This window comes from Oncorhynchus gorbuscha, linkage group LG24 (genome assembly GCF_021184085.1).
Source record: "Oncorhynchus gorbuscha isolate QuinsamMale2020 ecotype Even-year linkage group LG24, OgorEven_v1.0, whole genome shotgun sequence".
NCBI classification, from domain to species: domain Eukaryota; kingdom Metazoa; phylum Chordata; class Actinopteri; order Salmoniformes; family Salmonidae; genus Oncorhynchus; species Oncorhynchus gorbuscha.
Genome location: NC_060196.1, coordinates 31,583,616 through 31,605,567, shown reverse-complemented (window position 1 = coordinate 31,605,567; position 21,952 = coordinate 31,583,616). Strand labels below are relative to the sequence as shown.

Sequence of the window (21,952 nt, the reverse complement as noted above, 5' to 3'; positions counted from 1 at the left end):
ACACAGACATCTGCCAGAGTGGCATGAGCTGATCACGCACGTTCACGTGAGAGTTAGCTTGCGTTCCACTGCATTTCTACAGACAAAGGAATTCTCCGGTTGAAACATTATTGAAGATTTATGTTAAAAACATCCTAAAGATTGATTCTATACATTGTTGACGTGTTTCTACGGACTGTAACGGAACGTTTTGACTTTTCGGCTGCTCGTGCCTCATGAATTTGGAATACTGGGCTAAACACGAGAACAAAAAGGAGGTATTTGGACATAAATGATGGACATAGAACGCTAGCGACCCACATTCCCTAGTGAGGTTAAGCAGCCATCACTAACATTGAGTGGCTGCTGCCAACATACTGACTCAAATCTCTAGCCACTTAAATAATAAAAAATTGGATGTAATAAATGTATCACTGGTCACTTTAAACAATGCCACTTTATATAATGTTTACATACCCTACATTACTCATCTCATATGTATATACTGTACTATACAATCTACTGCATCTTGCCAATGCCACATGGCCATCGGTCATCCATATAATTACATGTACATATTCTTATTCATTCCTTTACACTTGTGTGTGTATAAGGTAGTTGTTTTGAAATTGTTAGATTACTTTTTAGATATTACTGCACGGTCGGAACTAGAAGCACAAGCATTTCGCTACACTCGCATTAACATCTGCTAACCATGTGTTTGTGACCAATAAAATGTGCATTGATTTGATTTGACATGATGTAAAAATAGTTTGAGATTGACAGATAATGTTTAAATGCAAAATACTTTATTTTGTGTTTGGGATCCTTGGCTGTTTGGGACCCTTAATCCAGGCTGGACAGGAGGAAGTCAACCTGCATTTCTAGATTCTCCATCACCTGCCACGAGAGCCTTTGTGGGCTTTCATAGACGGACTCATCGAGGTTGAAGATGGAGTCCAACAACGCCTTCATCTGATCCTGAAGACAACAGACACATCATCAACAAATAGATTATGACCAGCTACAAAGATAAGGATGACAAACCATCACACACAGTTAGAGAGGGAGAGAGAGAGAGAGAGAGAGAGAGAGAGAGAGAGAGAGAGAGAGAGAGAGAGAGAGAGAGAGAGACGGTAAATAAATAAATAAATGAATATGCACCTTAATGAGAAGGTAGAAGTTCCCAGCAGACTCTGTCCAGGCTCCTCCAGGAGGGCGAATCCTCATCATCACTTCCATGAGCAGATAAAAGAAGCTACCAGGCCTCTGGAGTAGGAACAGGGGACATGAGTGAGTGTCTACAGACCTGGTATGGCTACAGTGTGGATGGGGTAGATAAACAACAGGATGTTTACATTATTAGGGTCACTTACAGATGTTGGAAGAGATGTTTTTCCCTCAAGAAGGCTCAGTAGAACGAATTCATAAAATACATCCGTGAAATTGATGTGGTTGATCTGAAGTCAAACAAATAAGATAATTACATATTTTTCATTGACAAGCACTTTAGAAAGTCTCATTGAGTAGATGTTGGATGAGCAGACGGTGCCTGCAGCTAACGCTCAAGCTTGCATGTAAACCTACTCCTACAAGAGCCATCTCCAGCTCTAGTTGCTCCCTGTTTGCTGGCTCATTAATGAAGTTCACCAGGATGTCGTAGGTCTGCTGAAACTGCCTCACATCCTCAAAACAAAACAATCATAAAATTCCTTAGAACTTGGATCATAAACTCAAAGCTTCATGTCTGTAATTCAGAGGGCCTCTGATTGTTTGGCTTGTAAGACATTGGAACTTTTCAACTAAACCTTATGAATCACTATTGCCTAAATGTAAGCCACTGGGCAAAGACTGGTTGAATCAACTTTGTTTCCTTGTCATTTCAACAACAACAATGTAATGTGATGATGTTGAATAAACATGGAAAACTGATTGGAATTGAAAAGAGTTATCAACATATTTTTTTCACCAAACTCTTAACCTAAGTCCAATGACATGGTACATTTCTTTGATTGAATTCACATTAGTTGACAACTCAACCAAATGTAACTAAACACGACACACTGAAATTACATCTGTGCCCAGTGGGAACTATATATCTGGTCTGATGAATGTTGTACAATTATTTGAATGGTTACCTGCTGGTTGAGCTCGGACAGTCCACTCAACACCATCCTCCCAGCGTGGGTGAGGTAATTAAGGGAGGTACTGTCTGAGGATGTCAGAGTCTGTGAGAACAAGACAGTACATTTAGAAATGGTACAGAAATGTACATCAAATGAAATTCAAAAGGTGGTAAATTCACACTTTCTCACCTCCATAGCACGTCGGATACCAGCCAACCTCAGAGAGAAGTTGCTTGTCCCTTGGTTTCCAAAGTAACTCCTGTAAATAGAAATGTTTAGTAGAAAATGTGCAACATAAGAAGCTAAAGCATACATTAATGCCATGAGATGAAGATATCCTTTTATGTTAGCCTATGTTACAACTGCAGGATTTAGAAAAACCATACCAATGTAGGATCTTAATTTGATCACTCGTTTGTTGCTGAGACACTTGTAGTGTATTTTAGTTTTAAAAAGTCTTTTAAGGTTTGTAATTACAGACTTGATTTGCGCTAACGAAAAATCTATCAACCCCTACAAAAATGTAAATTATAATCCACATAATAACAAATATTTCCTATGCCAAGAGTTTGCCAAAAGTGTGCAAAGCTGTTGTCAAGGCAGAGGGTGACTATTTGAAGAATCAAACCTAAAATATATTTTGATTCCATGTGTTCTTTCATAGTTTTGATGTCTTCACTATTATTCTACAACGTAGAAAAGAGTAAAAATAAAGAAAACCCTTGAATCAGTAGTTGTTTGAAAACTTTTGAACGGTAGTGTATATAAAGTGTTTCAACTCTATATCTGAAATTCTAATGGTGTCTTCTTTTTTAAGACTATATCCATGTGTGTGAGATGTATACTTTTGTTTCAAGGTAGATTTGTTTAAGACTACTAAGAAACACTGTGTGTGACTGTCACACCCTGACCATAGAGAGCCTTTTTATTCTCTTTTTTGGTTAGGTTGGGGTGTGACTAGGGTGGGTAATCTAGGTTGTTTTTTTCTATGTTGGCCTGGTATGGTTCCCTATCAGAGGCAGCTGTTTATCATTGTCTCTGATTGGGAATCATATTTAGGCAGCCATTTCCCCTCTGTGTTTTGTGGGATCTTGTTTTTGTGTTGTTGCCTTTGAGCACTCCAGATCATAACGTTTAATTTATTCTTTATTGTTTTTGTGCGGTTCACTTCAAATAAAAGATGTCGAACCGATTTCACGCTGCGCTTTGGTCCGAGTGTTCTGATGACGATCCTGACAGTGACCCTGATTTAGCCCACTGCAGTAAAAGGTTATTAAGGTCCTACATCTGTATAACTACAATATAGGGGCAGATTATTTCAAAGCAAATGTTTTTACTATAGATGAACACATGAAAGCAAACTCACCACAGCTGGGGCACATCTGCAACATTATGTTGCTCCTCCACAAACTCCTAAAACAGACATCACATTAACATCAACTCTGGGCTCCCAAGGTAAGTCAGTTAAGAATATGTTCTTAACTAACTTACATAGACAAGTAAATAAAAATAAATACTAAACTGCATTTCACCTGCAACTGAAGAGGACAAAACATTCAGTGACATCATAACAATACTTTCATCCTGACCTAAAAACTTGACAAACCTGTTGAAACCAAAACACTGAGCTTGGAACACAATGACACTGAGACACACACCTGTACACACAAGTACAAATGTCAGGAAAACAAATAAAAAGGGTTATTGACTGTAGAAAGAGTTTTACCTGAGGAGTGCTGTCAGGGGTCTGGTCCTGGGTGAAGTGGTAAGGTGGAGGGGAAGGGAACGGGGGAGGCGGAGGGGGAGGTGGAGAATCCTGGGGGAACTGCTGAGAGGAGCCAGAGGACGGCTCATGAGGGGTGGTGATAATGTCAGAGGTAGAGAACTGATACGTCATCATGTCATCCCCCCTCTCCTGGAACCCCTCCACTGTGGTGGAGATATCCACCTGCTATTTAACAAACAACACCGTCAGCCCAACCACAATGTTGAAAACCCTCAACCAAACACTGAAATAAATCCTACCACAGAGAAACAACGAGGCATACCTGGGCGTCCTCATAATAGGTGAACTCTGACCTCCTCTTGACGAGGCAAGACCTGAGTCCATGGATCCTTCTACCAAGGTACTAAAAATGAGGATAGAAATTTAAATGTATCATTTCATTTTGTCAACATTTATTAAAATAGGTAAATGGACATTTGCCACTTTCCATTTTCTTTTATGAGTGTTTGACTGTACCTTAATACCAGTCACCTCCTTGTTGGTGAGGACCACCTGGACATTACCCTTGCAAAGAATCACATTGGAAAAATTACATTTCATTAAGGAAATATAAGTAGCCCTATATTTGGTGCATCATTTGACACAAATCAGGTGCATTTGAGATGAAAGATCAGTTGAGAATCTCTCACCCATGGGTCCAGGATTTTTTCCTGAATGACTCTGCTCCACCACAGCTGTTTCTCCACTCCCCTCACAATGCACAGGTGATGCATGTCCTCTTCGTTTTGCTATAAGGAAAAAACGGCTTCAGTCTGCACACCTCTCTGTATATTTTAGATTTCTATATCATTTGGCAGGTGATCACCACTGGCAGTGATATAGAGCCCACACAATGTTCGTACAACAACTTTCCTCTAGGTTTCAATTAGGACCAGACATACAAAAGAAACCCCAGAGACAAATGGGAGTTAAAACACACAGGTGTGTTCATAAATGTTAAGAATATGTCTGAAGTACCTGCACTCGTCCATAACGGATCATCCAGGTATGGAAATGAAACGAACCCCAGTTCCCAACCAGCTGCATCTTCTCAAAGGGAAAACCAGAGTCTTCACTATTTGGCTGCAAAACAAAGACATCCCCTAATTGTAGAGCTTTCTCTGTGATTATTAACAAACAGACCAAGGAATTAAAGCCAGACAGGGCTGCTGCCCAACCTCCTCATCCATATACTAAGGAACAAGACAGGATCAATTTATGAGTCAGTTTGAATGATAGACTGGTGGCCTATAGGAGTGACAGACTGGTATATGGAGGATCTCAAAAGGAGGCCACTGCATTATAGATTCTGAAAGGGTTGACAGTTGAACTACACAGGTCTGTGTTCAAATGTTAAGGAAACATCTGAAGTATCTGCACATGAATGGCTACCTGTTCAGTTTGAGAAGTCAGTTCCTCCCACACCATCCTCCCTACAGGAGTGAAACAGATGAAAATCGGCTGCTCCATCATGAAAATCTGTGAACAATAAGAAACAGCTTTAAAGACGTCAAAGTATTAATCTACCATAGTGGATACTGAAGGTAATTATCCCTATTAGATCACATGAGCATTGGTTAATTTTCGGCATGGTTACCTGTGTATTTAATACTGACATCTCTCTCACCAGCGTGTTCCCAGCATGGGTTAGGTAATACGTTGGCTGCAGTTTGACAGGCTATAACAAAAGGGAATATGTTTACAGAAATGCATTTCCATACGTTTTTTTCTTCTTCAGAGATCATTATGTTTATGTTTAAGCCCCCCTAAAGACCAGAGAGTATCAGCATGGATGGACTCACGGCACTTGAAACCCACTGAGGTCCAGACCAAGGAATTAAAGCCAGACCGGGCTGCTGCTGAACCTCCTCATCCACATACTAAGGAACAAGACAGGATCAATTTAAGAGTCCGTTTGAATGATAGACTGGTAGCCTAAAGGAGTGACAGATGTATAGGGAGGATCGCAAGTGGTGGCCACTGATTATAGATGATAAAAGATTTGGCAGTTGAACTACACAGGTCTGTGTTCTAAGGTTGAGGAAACATCTGAGGTACCTGCATATGAATGGCTACCTGTTCAGTTTGAGAAGACAGTTCCTCCCACACCAACCTCCCTACAGGATTGAAACAGATGAAAATAGGCTGCTCCATCATGAAAATCTGTGAGAAAATGAGGGAAAGGACAACAAAGTATTTCACGACCATAGTGGATACTGAAGGTAATCATGCCTATTAGAAAATATGATCTTTGTCCAATAATCTGCATGGTTACCTGTGTGTTTAACACTGCCAGCTCTCTCACTATCATCCTCCCAGCAAGGGTAAGGTAATAAGTCAGCTGCAGTTGTAAAAAACATGGAATATGTTTACAGAAATGTATTCCCATATTGTTCTTCAGAAAACGTCATGTGTGTGTTTAAGTTACATAGACAAGAGTGAAGACAAGAGAGTATCAGTACTGTTGGACTTACAGAGCTGGGAACCCACAGAGGTCCAGACCAAGGGACTAAAGCCAGACAGGGCTGCTGCCCAACCTCCTCATCCACAAACTAAGGAATAAATCAGGATCCATTTTCAAGTCAGTAAAATTACAGTTTGAATGTCAGATTGTTATTGAACCAGTCCTGATAATGAAGCAGTATTGTTATAGCCTGGGTGCCAGGCGGTTTCAGCGGTTTTTTCTGACAACTCCTTATGGGATTGTCATGCAAATATCATTTTGCCACGATGGAATTGGCAAGAGAGCAGAAACCGACCGGTACCCAGACTATTGATAGGCCTACAGTATTCTTACCTGAACAAGGACTGGGTCCTCTTGGTCCAGGGTGGGATCATGATCTTTATGAATAAACAATAAAGGATTATTTTCTCTAAGTTGAAGAAATACTACAAGACACCAAACATCTGTCCATGTAGTTAGGCTGAACTTATAATTGAATTGTGTTTATATTGTATGATATCACATTGTATTTATGTGTCTGCATAATGTTCCAATATCATCAATTAAACCTAAAGAAAAGGTTTGGTTTCAGAGGAGCATGTTCGTTTGTTGTTGTTAATAGTGGAATTACTAGCCATCATCATGTCATCAAATCAGTCCTAAATGGCACCCTATTCCCTATTTATAGCACTACTATTAACCAGAGCCTTTTGACCATATTACTATGGGCCCTGGTAAAAAAAAATAGGGAATAGGGTATAAGGTGCTCTTCATATCATTCATTAAAATGCCTTCATTTGTATGTCATGTTCAAGGGAAACAATGTTTAAAAACTTTCTATTGAACATTCCATACAAATAAAGGCATTTTAATTAATTTTATGAAGAGTGCCTTGGTCCTCCTTTCTTTTAGACGGCCAATTTACCCCTTTTACCAAAGAGCACCTTCTGTCTACCAAAAGCTTCTATTGTGTACCTTAGCAGCGCTTCCCTTCCTCCTTTTTTTCTACATGTTTATACTGTCAGTATTGCTATTTAGACATTGTAAAATATGTAAATGTACCCTCTTCAAAGGTGACAACACGGTCCACGATCTCCAAGGTGGCCGGTTCATCCTCAAGGACGCCGTAATATTTGTTATGAAAGTAGACTGCCGAACCCGTCGCGATCACCAGGCCAGCTGCACACAGAAGCGGCCGCTCGCGGAGCAATCTCAGCGTGGTCGCTTTCAAAAAACTACTGAATGTAGGCCTACTCATTATCGCCCTTCATGCTGCTGTGATTTGACCGAGTTCAAGACCATATGACACTTTCTTAGAATTAAATTGTTTTATAGGGAACCATTAATACGTCAAATTATTCCATTCGGAATGGTTGGCAATGTCACAATGGGAGGAACATGTTTACCAAACTGATTAAAAAACACTCAACAGTTACATCAATTAAATTGCATTTTGGGGATGATTTGGGAGTTTATAAAATTGTGAACCATGGTTTAGAGAGCAGTGGGATTAGAGCAGTTTAGCAAATACATATGTCTCTAACACCGAGTAGAAAAAGGGGCTGCGCCACAATACATAATGCGCTCTCCATGGTTCTGAAAAGGAACGTTCTTTCCTGCATTCATCATCTTCCTGTTCAAGGTCGAGCCCACTCACTGAACCACTCTCACTTTCACATTCGATTTGTCAAAGCATTCAACTTCCACGCGTGGGACTAAAACATAAATCAAATTAAGATCCTAAATCTGCATCAAAACATCCTGTGTAGAGGGGTGGGGGATTGTGGCAGATATCACAGGTAATCAGCCTTTGTAGATCTGAATATGAAGAAGAGACAGTTGAAAGGGGATGAGCCGAAAATATGGACTTGTGGAACTGTCCATGAACAAATTAGGTGCAAAAAACTACATTTAGAGGCTGAGTCATTGTGTAAAAGCCAAGTTTACACATTTGGGGCTTATCCAAACATTGACAATGCAACTGGGTGTCCATAGGCATGATCTCACCCAAGGTAATAGATACAGTTTGTATAGCATAATAAGTTTCCTTCTTGAGACCTGAAGTATGGTCTACCCATGTGCTATTGGCTAAACCTATGCCTCATCCAGTCACTTGTTGAAAATCATTAAGCATCAGCCAATCAAGGCAGCCAACCATCTCCCATGTCCATGTCTAGCACAGTCCAAGAATAATTGACTGCTTGTTGTTTTTGGCATTACTTCACGTTTAATTGTCAAATATATTTTGTGTAAGATTCGATTCCTACTTCAAACACTTTGAAACAAGTTTCTCCAGAAGGATGCCAACACAAGGTCATGTTGCAAATTGAAATTGTCAGCCTTCTTGTTTGAGCTTCTCAGACAGCTGACTATTAGCTCTGTCAGCTTTAGCTTACATTGACCCACCAGGAAATTTGACCTTCACTGTTTGAAGGAGTGTGTCATCTGAATGTTTGAGGCCATGCCATTTTGAGCCATGGGAAAACAGTTACAGCATACAGAGCACTGGTAGGCAACTTCTTCTATTTCATTTGAATAATGTCTCCTTCTTATGGCTGTTTCACACAGGAAGTAAGACTCTGTGCAAGTAGAGATACTGGTGTGCAAAAGAGCAGAAAAGTAAATAAAAACAGTATGGGGATGAGGTAGGTAGATTGGGTGGGCTAATTACAGATGGACTATGTACAGCTGCAGCGTTCGGTTAGCTGCTCAGATAGCTGATGTTTAAAGTTGGTGAGGGAAATAAAAGTCACCAGCTTCAGCAATTTTTGCAATTCGTTCCAGTCACTAGCAGCAGAGAACTGGAAAAAAAGGCGGCCAAATTAGGTGTTGGCTTTGGGGATGTGTCTGAACTAGACAAAGCCTCACACCTGAGATCCACATTACTTATTTTATCAGGGTCTATTCAAATCAGAAGAGGAGCAAATAAATCGATGCGGTGTCTGTAACCTTTCCCATGCAAAACAGACAGTTACTGATGGGTGCGGAAAATTGATATTTTTTGCAAACCCAGAAGCGTAACCATTAGATATGCAAACTTGAAGGAATACGAATGCGAGTTTCCAGAGTGATTTCCCACATACAGTCTCGGACCTACTTAACAGTCTGATGGCCTTGAGACAGAAGCTGTTTTTCAGACTCTTGGTTCCAGCTTTGATACACCTGTACTGACCTTGGCTTCTGGATGACAGCGAGGTGAACAGGCAGTGGCTTGGGTGGTTGTTGTCCTTGATGATTTTTTTGACCTTCCTGTGACATCGGGTGGTGTAGGTGTCCTGGAGGGCAGGTAGTTGTGCAGGCGCTGTTGCGCCTTCTTCACCACGCTGTCTATGTGGGTGGATCATTTCAGTTTGTCAATGATGTGTACTTCAAGGAACATAAAACCTTCCACCTTCTCCACTACTGTCCCGTCGATGTGGTTAGGGGGATGCTCCCTCTGCTGTTTTCTGAAGTCCACGATCATCTCCTTTGTTTTGTTGAAGTTGAGTGTGAGGTTATTGTCCTGACACCACTCTTCGAGGGCCCTCACCTCCTCCCTGTAGGCCATCTCGTTGGTAATCAAGCCTTCCACTGTAGTGTCATCTGCAAACTTGATGATTGAGTTGGAGGTGTGTATGGCCATGCAGTCATGGATGAACAGGGAGTACAGGAGAGGTCTGAGAACGCACCCTTTTGGCGCCCCAGTGTTGAGGATCAGCGGGGTGGAGATGTTGTTTCCTACCGTCACCACCTGGGGGTGGCCCGTCAGAAAGTGCAGGACCCAGTTGCACAGGGCGGGGTCTCGAGCATAATTATCAGTTTAGGGGGTACTATGGTGTTAAATACTGGGCTGTCATTGATGAACAGCGTTCTAACATAGGTATTCCTCTTGTCCAGATGGGTGTGATTGCAATTGCGTCGTCTGTGGACCTATTGGGGCGGTAATCAAATTGGAGTGGGTCGAGGGTGTCAGGTAGGGTGGAGGTGATATGATCCTTGTCTAGTTTCTCGAAGCAGTTCATGATGACGGAAGTGAGTGCTACGGGGGGATAGTCGATTACCTTAGCTTTCTTGGGAAGAGGAAAAATGGTGGCCCTCTTGAAGCATGTGCGAACAGCAGACTGGGATAGGGATTGATTGAATATGTCCGTAAACACACCAGCCAGCTGGTCTGGGCATGCTCTGAGGATGCGGCTAGGGATGCCGTTTGGGCTGGCAGCCTTGCGAGGGTTAACACATTTAAATGTTTTACTCATGTTGGCTGCGGTGAAGCAGAGCACACAGGTTTTGGCATTGTATTGTCCTCAAAATGAGGAAAGAAGTTTTTTCATTTGATCACTGTCTCTGATTGAGAATCATTCTTAGGTAGCCTTTTCCCACCTGTGTTTTGTGGGTGATTGTTTTCTGTTTTGTGTCTTCACTAGACAGGACTGTTTCGTTGTCGTTTCATACTTTCACTTTGTTGTTTTGTTATTCAGTGTTCAGTTGATTTTTAAATGTTAACATGGACACATAGCACGCTGCGCATTGGTCCGATCTTGACTACTCTTCCTCAGATGACGAGAACAATCATTACAGAATCACCCACCAACCAAGGACCAAGCAGCGTGGTATCTGGCAGCAGTGATCTCCGGACTCATTTACATGGGAGGAGATTTTGGACGGAAAAGGACCCTGGAAACAGGCTGGGGAATATCGCCACCCCAAGGCAGAGCTGGAGGCAGCGAAAGCTGAGTGGCAGCGATATGAGGAGTTAGCACGGCAGCGCGACAAGCACGGGAGGCAGCCCCAAAAATGGCACACGGGGTGGCACACGGGGAGTGTGGCAGAGTCAGGTTGGAGACCTGAGCCCACTCCTCGTGCTTACCGTAAGAAGTGCAGTACTGGTCAGGCACTGTGTTATGAGGTCAAGCGCACGGTGTCGCCAGTATGCGCTCATAGCCCGGTGGGCTATAGGCCAGCCCCCCGCAAGTGCCAAGCGAGAGTGGGCATCCAGCCAGGGCGTGTTGTGCCAGCCCAGTGTGTTTGGTCTCCAGTACGCCATTTCGGCTGCCGGAGTCTCCCTTCACTGCGGTGCTGCCGGAGTCTCCCTTCACTACGGCGCTGCCGGAATCTGCCGTCCATTCGGCAAGGGTACACAGTCTGAGGTCGGCGGCGCCACTTAAGTGGGCCGAGACTATCGTGGAGTGGGGTCCACGTCCCGCGCCAGAGCCGCCACCGAGGACAAACGCCCTTCCAGACCCTCCCCTATAGATTCAGGTTTGGCTGCCGGAGTCCTCACCTTTGGGGGGGGGGTTGTACTGTCACGTTCTGACCTTAGTTCCTTTGTTGTGTCTTTGTTTTTGGTTGGCCAGGGCATGAGTTGGGGTGGGTGGTCTAGTATGGTCCTCAATCAGAGGAAGGTGTCGTTCGTTGTCTCTGATTGAGAATCTAACTTAGGTAGCCTTTTCCCACCTGTGTTTTGTGGGTGATTGTTTTCCGTTTTGTGTCTCCACGAGACAGGACTGTTTCATTCTTTCACTTTGTTGTTTTGTTATTCAATGTTCAGTTGATTTATTAAATATTAACATGGACACATACCACGCTGCGCATTTGTCCGATTATGACTACTCTTCTTTAGATGACGAGGAGAATTGTTACAGGGCGAGGGAGGGCTTTGTATACGTCCCGGAATTTAGAGTAGCAATGATCCAGAATGCTGCCAGCACGGGTCACGCATTCGATATGATGATACAATTTATGGAGCATTGTTTTCAGATTAGTTTTGTTAAAATCCCCAGCTGCAATAAATACAGCCTCAGGACATGTGGTTTCCAGTGTACATAGATTCCAATGAAGTTCTTTCAGGGCCATCGAGTTGTCTGCATGGGGGGGATATACACTGTTGTGATTATTATCGAAGAGAATTCTCTTCGTTGATAATGCGATCGGCATTTGATTGTAAGGAATTAAAGGTCAGCTGAACAAAAGGACTTGAGTTCCTGTATGTTGTTATGAACACACCACAACTCGTTAATCATAAGGCATACACCTCCGCACTTCTTCTTAGCAGAGAGATGTTTATTTCTGTCAGCGCAATGTTTGAAGAAACCGGATGACTGTACCGACTCTGATTACTACCCCGAGTGAGCCATGTTTCTGTGAAACAGAGAATGTTACCATCTCTGATGTCTCTCGGGAAGGCATCCCTTGCTCGAATTTTGTCTACCTCGTTGTCAAAAGACTGGACATTGGCGAGTAGTAATTCAGAATTCGGAATTCATGTAAACTCAAAAAGTAGGTATCTTGGCACGTACACCTGACATGGGGTTAATCCGCCTACACATTTCTGTACTGATTGAAATACTGTATTACCACTACTTTTTTAAAACCATGTCGACATTTATTTCCCAAACAACTCAACTCAACTCAAACATTCAACCTGTTAGATTCTGAGTTAAACTTGGAACATTGTTATAATCAGAAGTTAATGGTTATCTGTAGGAGCCAGATGGCTTTGGAATGTGTAGGGGAGACGGTGGAGATCTTAGAACCTAACAATGTCACTGACGGTGAGAGGGTAATGTATAATGTTTACATTATGTCAGGATATGTTACTGTTAGCCATCAGGGATCTTATGGGAGGGATTCTCTGGGAGGAGAAGACACAGTCTGGTATCAATCACCATTACACCCTTGTGTTTGGGAGGAGTAAGCACTATGGGTAGAGGTCAGGTTAGATGAAGTGAGGAAGAACAGATATCACTAAGGTTCTGTCAAGCAACAGAGATGCATTGGCTGTTTAGATTTGGAGGAGGAGAATCATCCTAGGAGAAAGGGTTAAGTATCAGTGCTTGTTTGAAATGTCGTTGTCTGAATGCAGCTGTATTGACCCTTTGGGAAGAATTAAACATGGTTAAGCTTTTCTAGTGTCTGTTGAGTTATTTACTCTGAGATTGAGAACCTAACAGACCCAGTCACAATCATTTTTTTTTGTATTTGAATAATTTTATGCATTTTCTAACACAGGTTTAACACCTAACAAACACATCTATTATTATAATTTTTTACCCCTTTTACTCTCCAATTTCATGATATCCAATATCCAGTCTTGTCCCATCACTGCTACTCTCCTACGGACTCAGAAGAGGTGAAGGTCGAGAGCCATGCATCCTCTGAAACACGAACCCGCCGAGCTTCTTGACACACTGCTCGTGTCACCAGAAGCCAGCAGCACCAATATGTTGGAGGAAACACTGTACAGCTGGCAACTGAAGCCAGCGTGCATGCGCCCGACCACCACAAGGAGTCGCTAGAGCGCGATGGGACAAGGACATCCCAGCCGGCCAAACTCTCCCCTAACCAAGACGACGCTGGGCCAATTGTGAGTCACCTCATGGATCTCCCGGTCAAGGCCGTCTGCGACACAGCCCAGATCTGAAGTGACGCCTCAAGCAGTGATCAGAACCTTAGACCGCTACACCTCTCGGGAGGCCACTTTGTACTTATTTTAAACACTTTTTACATAAGTCAGTCCTTGTAATTACCTCATACCCAAGCAATAATGCCTTGCATTACACCTGGGAAGAAAATTCTTCAGTTTGCTCAACTTTCCATTGGCTCAGTCATTGGCTCAACTTGTCTCATAGCCATTGGTTCAACTTCCCAAAAGGAAAACATTTAGACTTGATTTGCTGACACAGCTACAATGATGCACTTTCATGACAGGTTTAGGAACTCATATTAAAGTTTCTAGAGATCCCAACTGATGTATAGAACAATCTTAAAGTGATCTTCTTTGGTTTAGAGACAAGCATAATGAAACCTCTAACACATTACATTAATTTGACTTAGTGAAAATCTGTTGATGGACCTTATTTGCTTATCTCTTTTTCCATGTGGTTTCTTTCTTCATAGACTCCATGAAAGGATGACCGTTTCCTAATTATTTGTCAAATGATTCATTTTGTGTATGGTTTCCTCAAAATAAAGGTGGCTCAACTTACCCCTTTGGCTCAAATGACCCCACTCTCCCTTATGCAGATTTTGAATAAACATGGGGTTCAAATCATCATTGGTCATCTGAGTTTAGATTACAAGCCTCTGCTCTGATTCAAACAAGAGGGATTAAATTATCATCCTATCTAATGGATGTTGAAAGAATAATTCTGTCCAACCTGGTACAAGATGAGTAGGGCTCCCACCACACAAGAAGTAGATTATTTTAGGACTTATTGTATCCATCTATAATATTAATACAGTTGTCTATGTAATAATACTGATTGTATATTCATCAGATTTGAAAGAAGCAACATGAATTTCTGGACAACTCCATGAGCCAGTAAGTAACCCTCCTGCAGGTGCAATAAGACCTCGAGCCCATTAGAGGACAGCATTGATTTATTTTTCACAGCTATGTCTCTACTAATAGGATAACCTGTTACAGTAATGTCATATACTGTAACTGGATTGACTAGTTCATCAATGTCAAGAACAATGTCTGCATATCTAGTCTCACAATGCAAGCAGGTGATACATGCTCGCCTCCTTTCCTGCCTGAGAGAGCTGTCTTTCTGACAGCTGTTTCCTTCTGTGTATAAAACGTTGTGGTCTGAAGTTGAACAAAACAGATGACTCATAATAAGTCATCAAGACTGATAGATATAGACTATATTTTGGCCCGTAAGTCCTTAATTTTAGATATTCACTTTTAAATGGTGTACATCTAAGACAGTTATAGGAGACATATAGCTTGTAAAGGGGTAGGGAACACCATTAGAGTTTACTTGCTTTGTGATTCTGTTTCTCCTGTGGAAAGTGTTATGGTTCATGGCCAATTATTGCCTCATTCTACTACCATTGCACAACACCCACTAAGTACTACTGCTGAAATACTTCAAACTTTTTAATAAAATGTTGTTTACACATACTCTTGCACTGATATCCCCACAATCACATCGTGCGATCTTAACACACTCATAAAATAGCAAATAGAATCTTTGTAGTCAATAACAAAGCTTTTTCTGGTTCTGACCTTATCTCCTAAATTGGATTATCTGTGAAACAGCACAGTTAAAAATACATGGCAAATAGAAATCAAACTGGATGGACATCAGAAATAGATGAGAGAGGTTGACGGTAGAGGAAGGACAGGACTAAAATCAAACAAAATATAACTATTGTAAAGTAGTATATAGTATGTATAACCTGGAAGTAGAGGCCTACGTGTTATTGATCTCAGGTTTACTCCAATTATGGGGAGGGGTGGTAGGGTTAGAAATTAATAAAGGAAAATATATATGAAATATATATATATGCGTTTGTGTGTATGTATACGTATGTAGTTGATGTCGGAAGTTTACATACACTTAGGTTGGAGTCTTTAAAACTTTGCATGACACAAGTAATTTTTCCAACAATAGTTTACATACAGATTATTTCACTGTATCACAATTCCAGTGGGTCAGAAGTTGACATACACTAAGTTGACTGTGCCTTTAAACAGCTTGGAAAATTCCAGAATATGATGCCATGGCTTTAGAAGCTTCTGATAGGCTAATTGACATAATTTGAGTCAATTGGAGGTGTACCTGTGGATGTATTTTAAGGCCTATCTTCAAATGCAGTGCCTCTTTGCTTGACATTATTTTTAAAAAATCAGCCAAGTCCTCAGAAAAACTATTGTAGACCTCCACAAGTCTGGTTCATCCTTGGGAGCAGTTTCCAAAGGTACCACGTTCATCTGTACACACAATAGTATGCAAGTATGAACACCATGGGACCACGCAGCCGTCATACCACTCTTGTCTCCTAGAGATGAATGTACTTTGGTGCGAAAAGTGAAAATCAATCCCAGAACAACAGCAAACAACCGTGTGAAGATGCTGGAGGAAACCAGTACAAAAGTATCTATAACCATAGTAAAAACGAGTCCTATATCGACAATAACCTGAAAGGCCGCTCGGCAAGGAGAAGCCACTGCTCCAAAACCGCCATAAAAGCCAGACTACGGTTTGCAACTGCACGTGGGGACAAAGATTGTACTTTTTGGAGAAATGACCTCTGATCTGATGAAGCAAAAATAGGACTGTTTGGCCATAATGATCATCGTTATGTTTGGAGGAAAAAAGGGGAGGCTTGCAAGCCAAAGAACACCATCCCAACCGTGAAGCACGGGGTGTCATGTTCATTGTAATGAGGATGTCATGTTTTGTCATTGGTTATCATGTCTTGTCTCTGTGCTTCCCTTCTATTCGTTTCCCTCTGCTGGTCTTATTAGGTTGAGGTGGGCGTGGGAGCCATTCTATCCCAGCGCTTCCATTCTGACGATAAGGTCCATCCTTGCGCTTATTTTTCTCATCGCCTGTCGCCATCGGAACGCAACTATGATGTGGGTAATCACGAACTGCTCGCCATCCGCTTAGCCCTAGGCGAATGGCGACAGTGGTTGGAGGGGGCGACCGTTCCTTTTGTCGTTTGGACTGACCATAAGAACCTTGAGTACATCCGTTCTGCCAAACGACTTAATGCACGTCAAGCTCGTTGGGCGTTGTTTTTCGCTCGTTTCGAGTTCGTGATTTCTTATCGCCCGGGTAATAAGAACACCAAGCCTGATGCCTTATCCCGTCTCTTTAGTTCTTCTGTGGCTTCTACCGACCCCGAGGGGATTCTCCCTGAAGGGCGTGTTGTCGGGTTGACTGTCTGGGGAATTGAGAGACAGGTAAAGCAAGCACTCACTCACACTGCGTCGCGCGCGCTTGTCCTAGTAACCTTCTTTTCGTTCCTGTCTCTACTCGTCTGGCTGTTCTTCAGTGGGCTCACTCTGCCAAGTTAGCTGGCCACCCCGGCGTTCGGGGCACGCTTGCTTCTATTCGCCAGCGGTTTTGGTGGCCTACTCAGGAGCGTGACACGCGCCGTTTCGTGGCTGCTTGTTCGGACTGCGCGCAGACTAAGTCAGGTAACTCTCCTCCTGCCGGTCGTCTCAGACCGCTTCCCATTCCTTCTCGACCATGGTCTCACATCGCCTTAGACTTCATTACCGGTCTGCCTTCGTCTGCGGGGAAGACTGTGATTCTTACGGTTGTCGATAGGTTCTCTAAGGCGGCACATTTCATTCCCCTCGCTAAGCTTCCTTCCGCTAAGGAGACGGCACAAATCATCATTGAGAATGTGTTCAGAATTCATGGCCTCCCGTTAGACGCCGTTTCAGACAGAGGTCCGCAATTCACGTCACAGTTTTGGAGGGAGTTCTGTCGTTTGATTGGTGCTTCCGTCAGTCTCTCTTCCGGTTTTCATTCCCAGTCTAACGGTCAAGCAGAAAGGGCCAATCAGACGATTGGTCGCATATTACGCAGCCTTTCTTTTAGAAACCCTGCGTCTTGGGCAGAACAGCTCCCCTGGGCAGAATACGCTCACAACTCGCTTCCTTCGTCTGCTACCGGGCTATCTCAGTTTCAGAGTAGTCTGGGTTACCAGCCTCCTCTGTTCTCGTCCCAGCTCGCCGAGTCCAGTGTTCCCTCCGCTCAGGCATTTGTCCAACGTTGTGAGCGCACCTGGAGGAGGGTGAGGTCTGCACTTTGCCGTTGCAGGGTGCAGACTGTGAGAGCCGCCAATAAACGTAGGATTAAGAGTCCTAGGTATTGTCGCGGCCAGAGAGTGTGGCTTTCCACTCGTAACCTTCCCCTTACGACAGCTTCTCGTAAGTTGACTCCGCGGTTCATTGGTCCGTTCCGTGTCTCCCAGGTCGTCAATCCTGTCGCTGTGCGACTGCTTCTTCCGCGACATCTTCGTCGCGTCCATCCTGTCTTCCATGTCTCCTGTGTCAAGCCCTTTCTTTGCGCCCCCGTTCGTCTTCCCTCCCCCCCCCGTCCTTGTCGAGGGTGCACCTATTTACAAGGTACGTAGGATCATGGACATGCGTTCTTGGGGACGTGGTCACCAGTACTTAGTGGATTGGGAGGGTTACGGTCCTGAGGAGAGGAGTTGGGTTCCATCTCGGGACGTGCTGGACCGTTCGCTGATTGATGATTTCCTCCTTTGCCGCCAGGATTCCTCCTCGAGTGCGCCAGGAGGCGCTCGGTGAGTGGGAGGGTACTGTCATGTTTTGTCATATATTGTCTTGTCCTTGTGCTTTCCCTTCTGTTCGTTTCCCCCTGCTGGTCTTATTAGGTTCGTTCCCTTTTTCTATCCCTCTCTCTCCCCCTCCCTCTCTCTCTTCTCTCTATCGTTCCGTTCCTGCTCCCAGCTGTTCCTCATTCTCCTAACTCACTCATTTACTCTTTTCACACCTGTCCCCTATTTTGCCCTCTGATTAGAGTCCCTATTTCTCCCCTTGTTTTCCGCTTCTGTCCTTGTCGGATCCTTGTATGATGTTCGCTGTGCTGTGTCCTTGTCTCGCCCTGTCATGTTTTGTCTCCTTCAGATGCTGCGTGTGAGCAGGTGTCTTAGTCTGCTACGGTCGGTGCCTTCCCGAAGCAACCTGCAGTCAATGGTCGAGTCTCCAGTCTGTCCTCGTTACTACGAGTGGAATTAAGTTTTTTCCTGTTTTGTTTTCTTCTTGATTTTTCCAGGATTATTACTTTTGTCATATACTGGAATAAAGACTCTGTTTTCGTTAAGTCGCTTTTGGGTCCTCATTCACCAGCATAACAATGATAATTGTGTGTCTGCAACGTTCTCACTCATCATTATTGACGATTAATTAGTAGTCACTGGGTGAATTGGTACACCAGCCAGTGTAACTAATAACTTCACAATGCTCAAAGGGATATTTAATGTCTGCTTTTTTTTACCCATCTACCAATAGGTGCCCTTCTTTGTGAGGCATTGGAAAACCTCCCTGGTCTTTGTGGTTTAATCTGTGTTTGAAGTTCACTGCTTGATTGGGGGACCTTACAGATAATAGGGAGGAGGACAGAGGTCAGAGACCTGGCAGTGTGGTACCAGGACAACAACCTCTCTCTCAATGTGAGTAAGGCAAAGGAGCTGATTGTGGACTACAGGAAATGGCGGGCCAAACAGGCCCCCTATTAACATCGACGGGACTGAAGTGGAGCGGCTCGAGAGTTTCAAGTTCCTTGGTGTCCACATCACCAACAAACTATCATGATACAAACACACCAAGACAGATGTGAAGAGGGCACAACAACACGTTTTCCCCCTCAAGAGACTGGAAATATTTGACATGGGTCCCCAGATCCTCAAGAGGTTCTAGAGCGGTGCCATCGAGAGCATCCTGACCATAAGGCGCTACAGAGGGTAGTGTGTATGGACCAGTAAATCACTGGGGCCAAGCTTCCTGACATCCAGGACCTATAAACTTGGCGGTGTCACAGAAAGGCCCAGTCATAGACTGTTCTCTCTGGTACCGCATGGCAAGTAGTGGCGGAGAGCCAAGTCTAGGACCAAAAGGTTTCTTAACAGCTTCTACCCCCAAGCCATAAGCCTGCTGACTATCTATGCATAGTCACTTTACAAATGACCTTGACTATCCCGCACATTGACTCGGTGCTGGTACCCCCTGTATATAGCCTCGTTATTGTTATGTACATTTCATTTGATTTTAGTTAGTTTGTTTAGTAAATATTTTATCAACTTTATTTCTTGAACTTCATTGTTGGTTAAGAGCTTTTAAGTAAGCATTTCACTATAAGGTCTACTATACCTGTTGCATTCGGCGCATGTGACAAATCAAATTGATTTGATAATTGTATGTGTAGGGTACAGAGATGAGGTAGTCATTGAAAAATCATGTTAAACACCATTATTGCACACACAGAACTTATTATGTGACTTCTGTGATAGAAAAATTACACATTTACCTGATTTGTTTGATATTAATAGTTACCAATTAACACTTAACAAATAGGAGGATATTTCTGTTCTGTTAGTGTCTGTGTTTTTATTGTCTCCAGTTCCCTGCAGCTAATCTGGGCGTATGGTCACTGGAGATGGCTTGAGCTGACAACTCAGTGCGTGGCCATGCACGCCTCCAACTCAATCATCAAGTTTGCAGACGACACTACAGTGGCAGGCTTGATTACCAACAATGATGAGATGGCCTACAGGGAGGAGTTGAGGGCCCTCGGAGTGTGGTGTCAGGAAAATAATCTCACACTCAACGTCAACAAAACAAAGGAGACGATCGTGGACTTCAGGAAACAGCAGAGTGAGCACCCCCCTATCCACATCGACGGGACAGTAGTGGAGAAAGTTTTAAGTTCCTCGGCGTATACATCACGGACAAACTGAAATGGTCCACCCACACAGACAGCGTGATGAAGAAGGCGCAACAGCGCCTCTTCAACCTCTGGAGGCTGAAGAAATTCGGCTTGTCAACGAAAACACAAACTTTTACAGATGTGCAATCGAGAGCATCCTGTCGGGCTGTATCACTGCTTGGTACAGAAACTGCTCCTCCCACAGCCGTAATGCTCTCCAGAGGGTAGTGAGGTCTGCACAACATATCACTGGGGGCAAACTACCTGCCCTCCAGGACACCTACACCACTCGATGTAACAGAAGGCCAAACAGATCATCAAGGCCATCAGACTGTTAACTTCTCTAGGTAGGGGCAGCATTCGGAATTTTGTATGAAAAGCGTGCCCAAATTAAACTGCCTGCTACTCAGCCATAAAAGCCAGAATATGCATATAATTAGTAGATTTGGATAGAAAACATTCTGAAGTTTCTAAAACTGTTTGAATGATGTTTGTGAGTATAACGGAACGCATATGGCAGGCAAAAACCTGAGAAGAAAAATCCAACCAGGAAGTGGGAAATCTGGGGTTTGAAGTTTTTCAAGTCATTGCCTATCGAATATACAGTGTCTATGGGGTCATATTGCACTTCTTAAGGCTTCCACTAGATGTCAACAGTCTTTGATGCTTCCACTGTGAAGGAGGGGGAATGGGAGCTGAATGAGTCAGACTGTTACGTTCTGACCATAGTTCTTGTGTGTTTTCCTTGTTTTAGTGTTGGTCAGGACGTGAGCTGGATGGGCATTCTATGTTGTGTGTCTAGTTTGTCTGTTTCTGTGGTTGGCCTGATATGGTTCTCAATCAGAGGCAGGTGTTAGTCATGGTCTCTGATTGGGAACCATATTTAGGTAGCTAGTTTTGTGTTGGGGTTTGTGGGTGATTATTTCTGTGTCTGTGTTAGTTTCAACACACAGGACTGTTTTCGGTTTTCACATTTATTGTTTTGTATATTTGTAGTGTTTTCTCGGTATTCGTCTTAATTAAAGATGTTTAACCCTAACCACGCTGCGTTTTGGTCCGCCTCTCCTTCCCAGGAAGAAAGCCATTACACAGACATCTGCCAGAGTGGCATGAGCTGATCACGCACGTTCACGTGAGAGTTAGCTTGCGTTCCACTGCATTTCTACAGACAAAGGAATTCTCCGGTTGAAACATTATTGAAGATTTATGTTAAAAACATCCTAAAGATTGATTCTATACATTGTTGACGTGTTTCTACGGACTGTAACGGAACGTTTTGACTTTTCGGCTGCTCGTGCCTCGTGGAATACTGGGCTAAACACGAGAACAAAAAGGAGGTATTTGGACATAAATGATGGACATAGAACGCTAGCGACCCACATTCCCTAGTGAGGTTAAGCAGCCATCACTAACATTGAGTGGCTGCTGCCAACATACTGACTCAAATCTCTAGCCACTTAAA

At 43.3% G+C, this 21,952-nt stretch overlaps 1 protein-coding gene across 1 annotated transcript; it reads right to left on the bottom strand.

Moving 5' to 3' along the window:
- Positions 1-825: 825 nt before the first annotated feature.
- Positions 826-7,418, bottom strand: LOC124012212. The gene is made up of 19 exons (XM_046325689.1): positions 7,376-7,418; positions 6,668-6,711; positions 6,345-6,422; positions 6,146-6,211; positions 5,947-6,033; positions 5,673-5,750; positions 5,468-5,548; positions 5,263-5,349; positions 4,849-4,953; positions 4,521-4,619; positions 4,348-4,395; positions 4,154-4,234; positions 3,832-4,056; positions 3,472-3,518; positions 2,295-2,364; positions 2,118-2,207; positions 1,573-1,665; positions 1,144-1,248; positions 826-960 (listed from the first exon to the last, which is right to left on the bottom strand). Exons 4-19 carry the CDS (start codon positions 6,179-6,181, stop codon positions 826-828), a joined length of 1,467 nt encoding a protein of 488 aa, XP_046181645.1. The 5' UTR covers positions 6,182-6,211; positions 6,345-6,422; positions 6,668-6,711; positions 7,376-7,418.
- Positions 7,419-21,952: the final 14,534 nt, after the last annotated feature.

Bases quoted from the DNA above. Each gene is read 5' to 3' on its own strand.
- LOC124012212 (XM_046325689.1), bottom strand. From the start codon at position 6,181: ATGATAGTGAGAGAGCTGGCAGTGTTAAACACACAG. The intron at 2,365-3,471 runs GTGAGTTTGCTT...TTCTATTTACAG, and splicing joins GCAGATGTGCCCCAGCTGTG to GAGTTACTTTGGAAACCAAG. The intron at 1,249-1,572 runs GTAGGAGTAGGT...TTCCTACTCCAG, and splicing joins TAGAGCTGGAGATGGCTCTT to AGGCCTGGTAGCTTCTTTTA.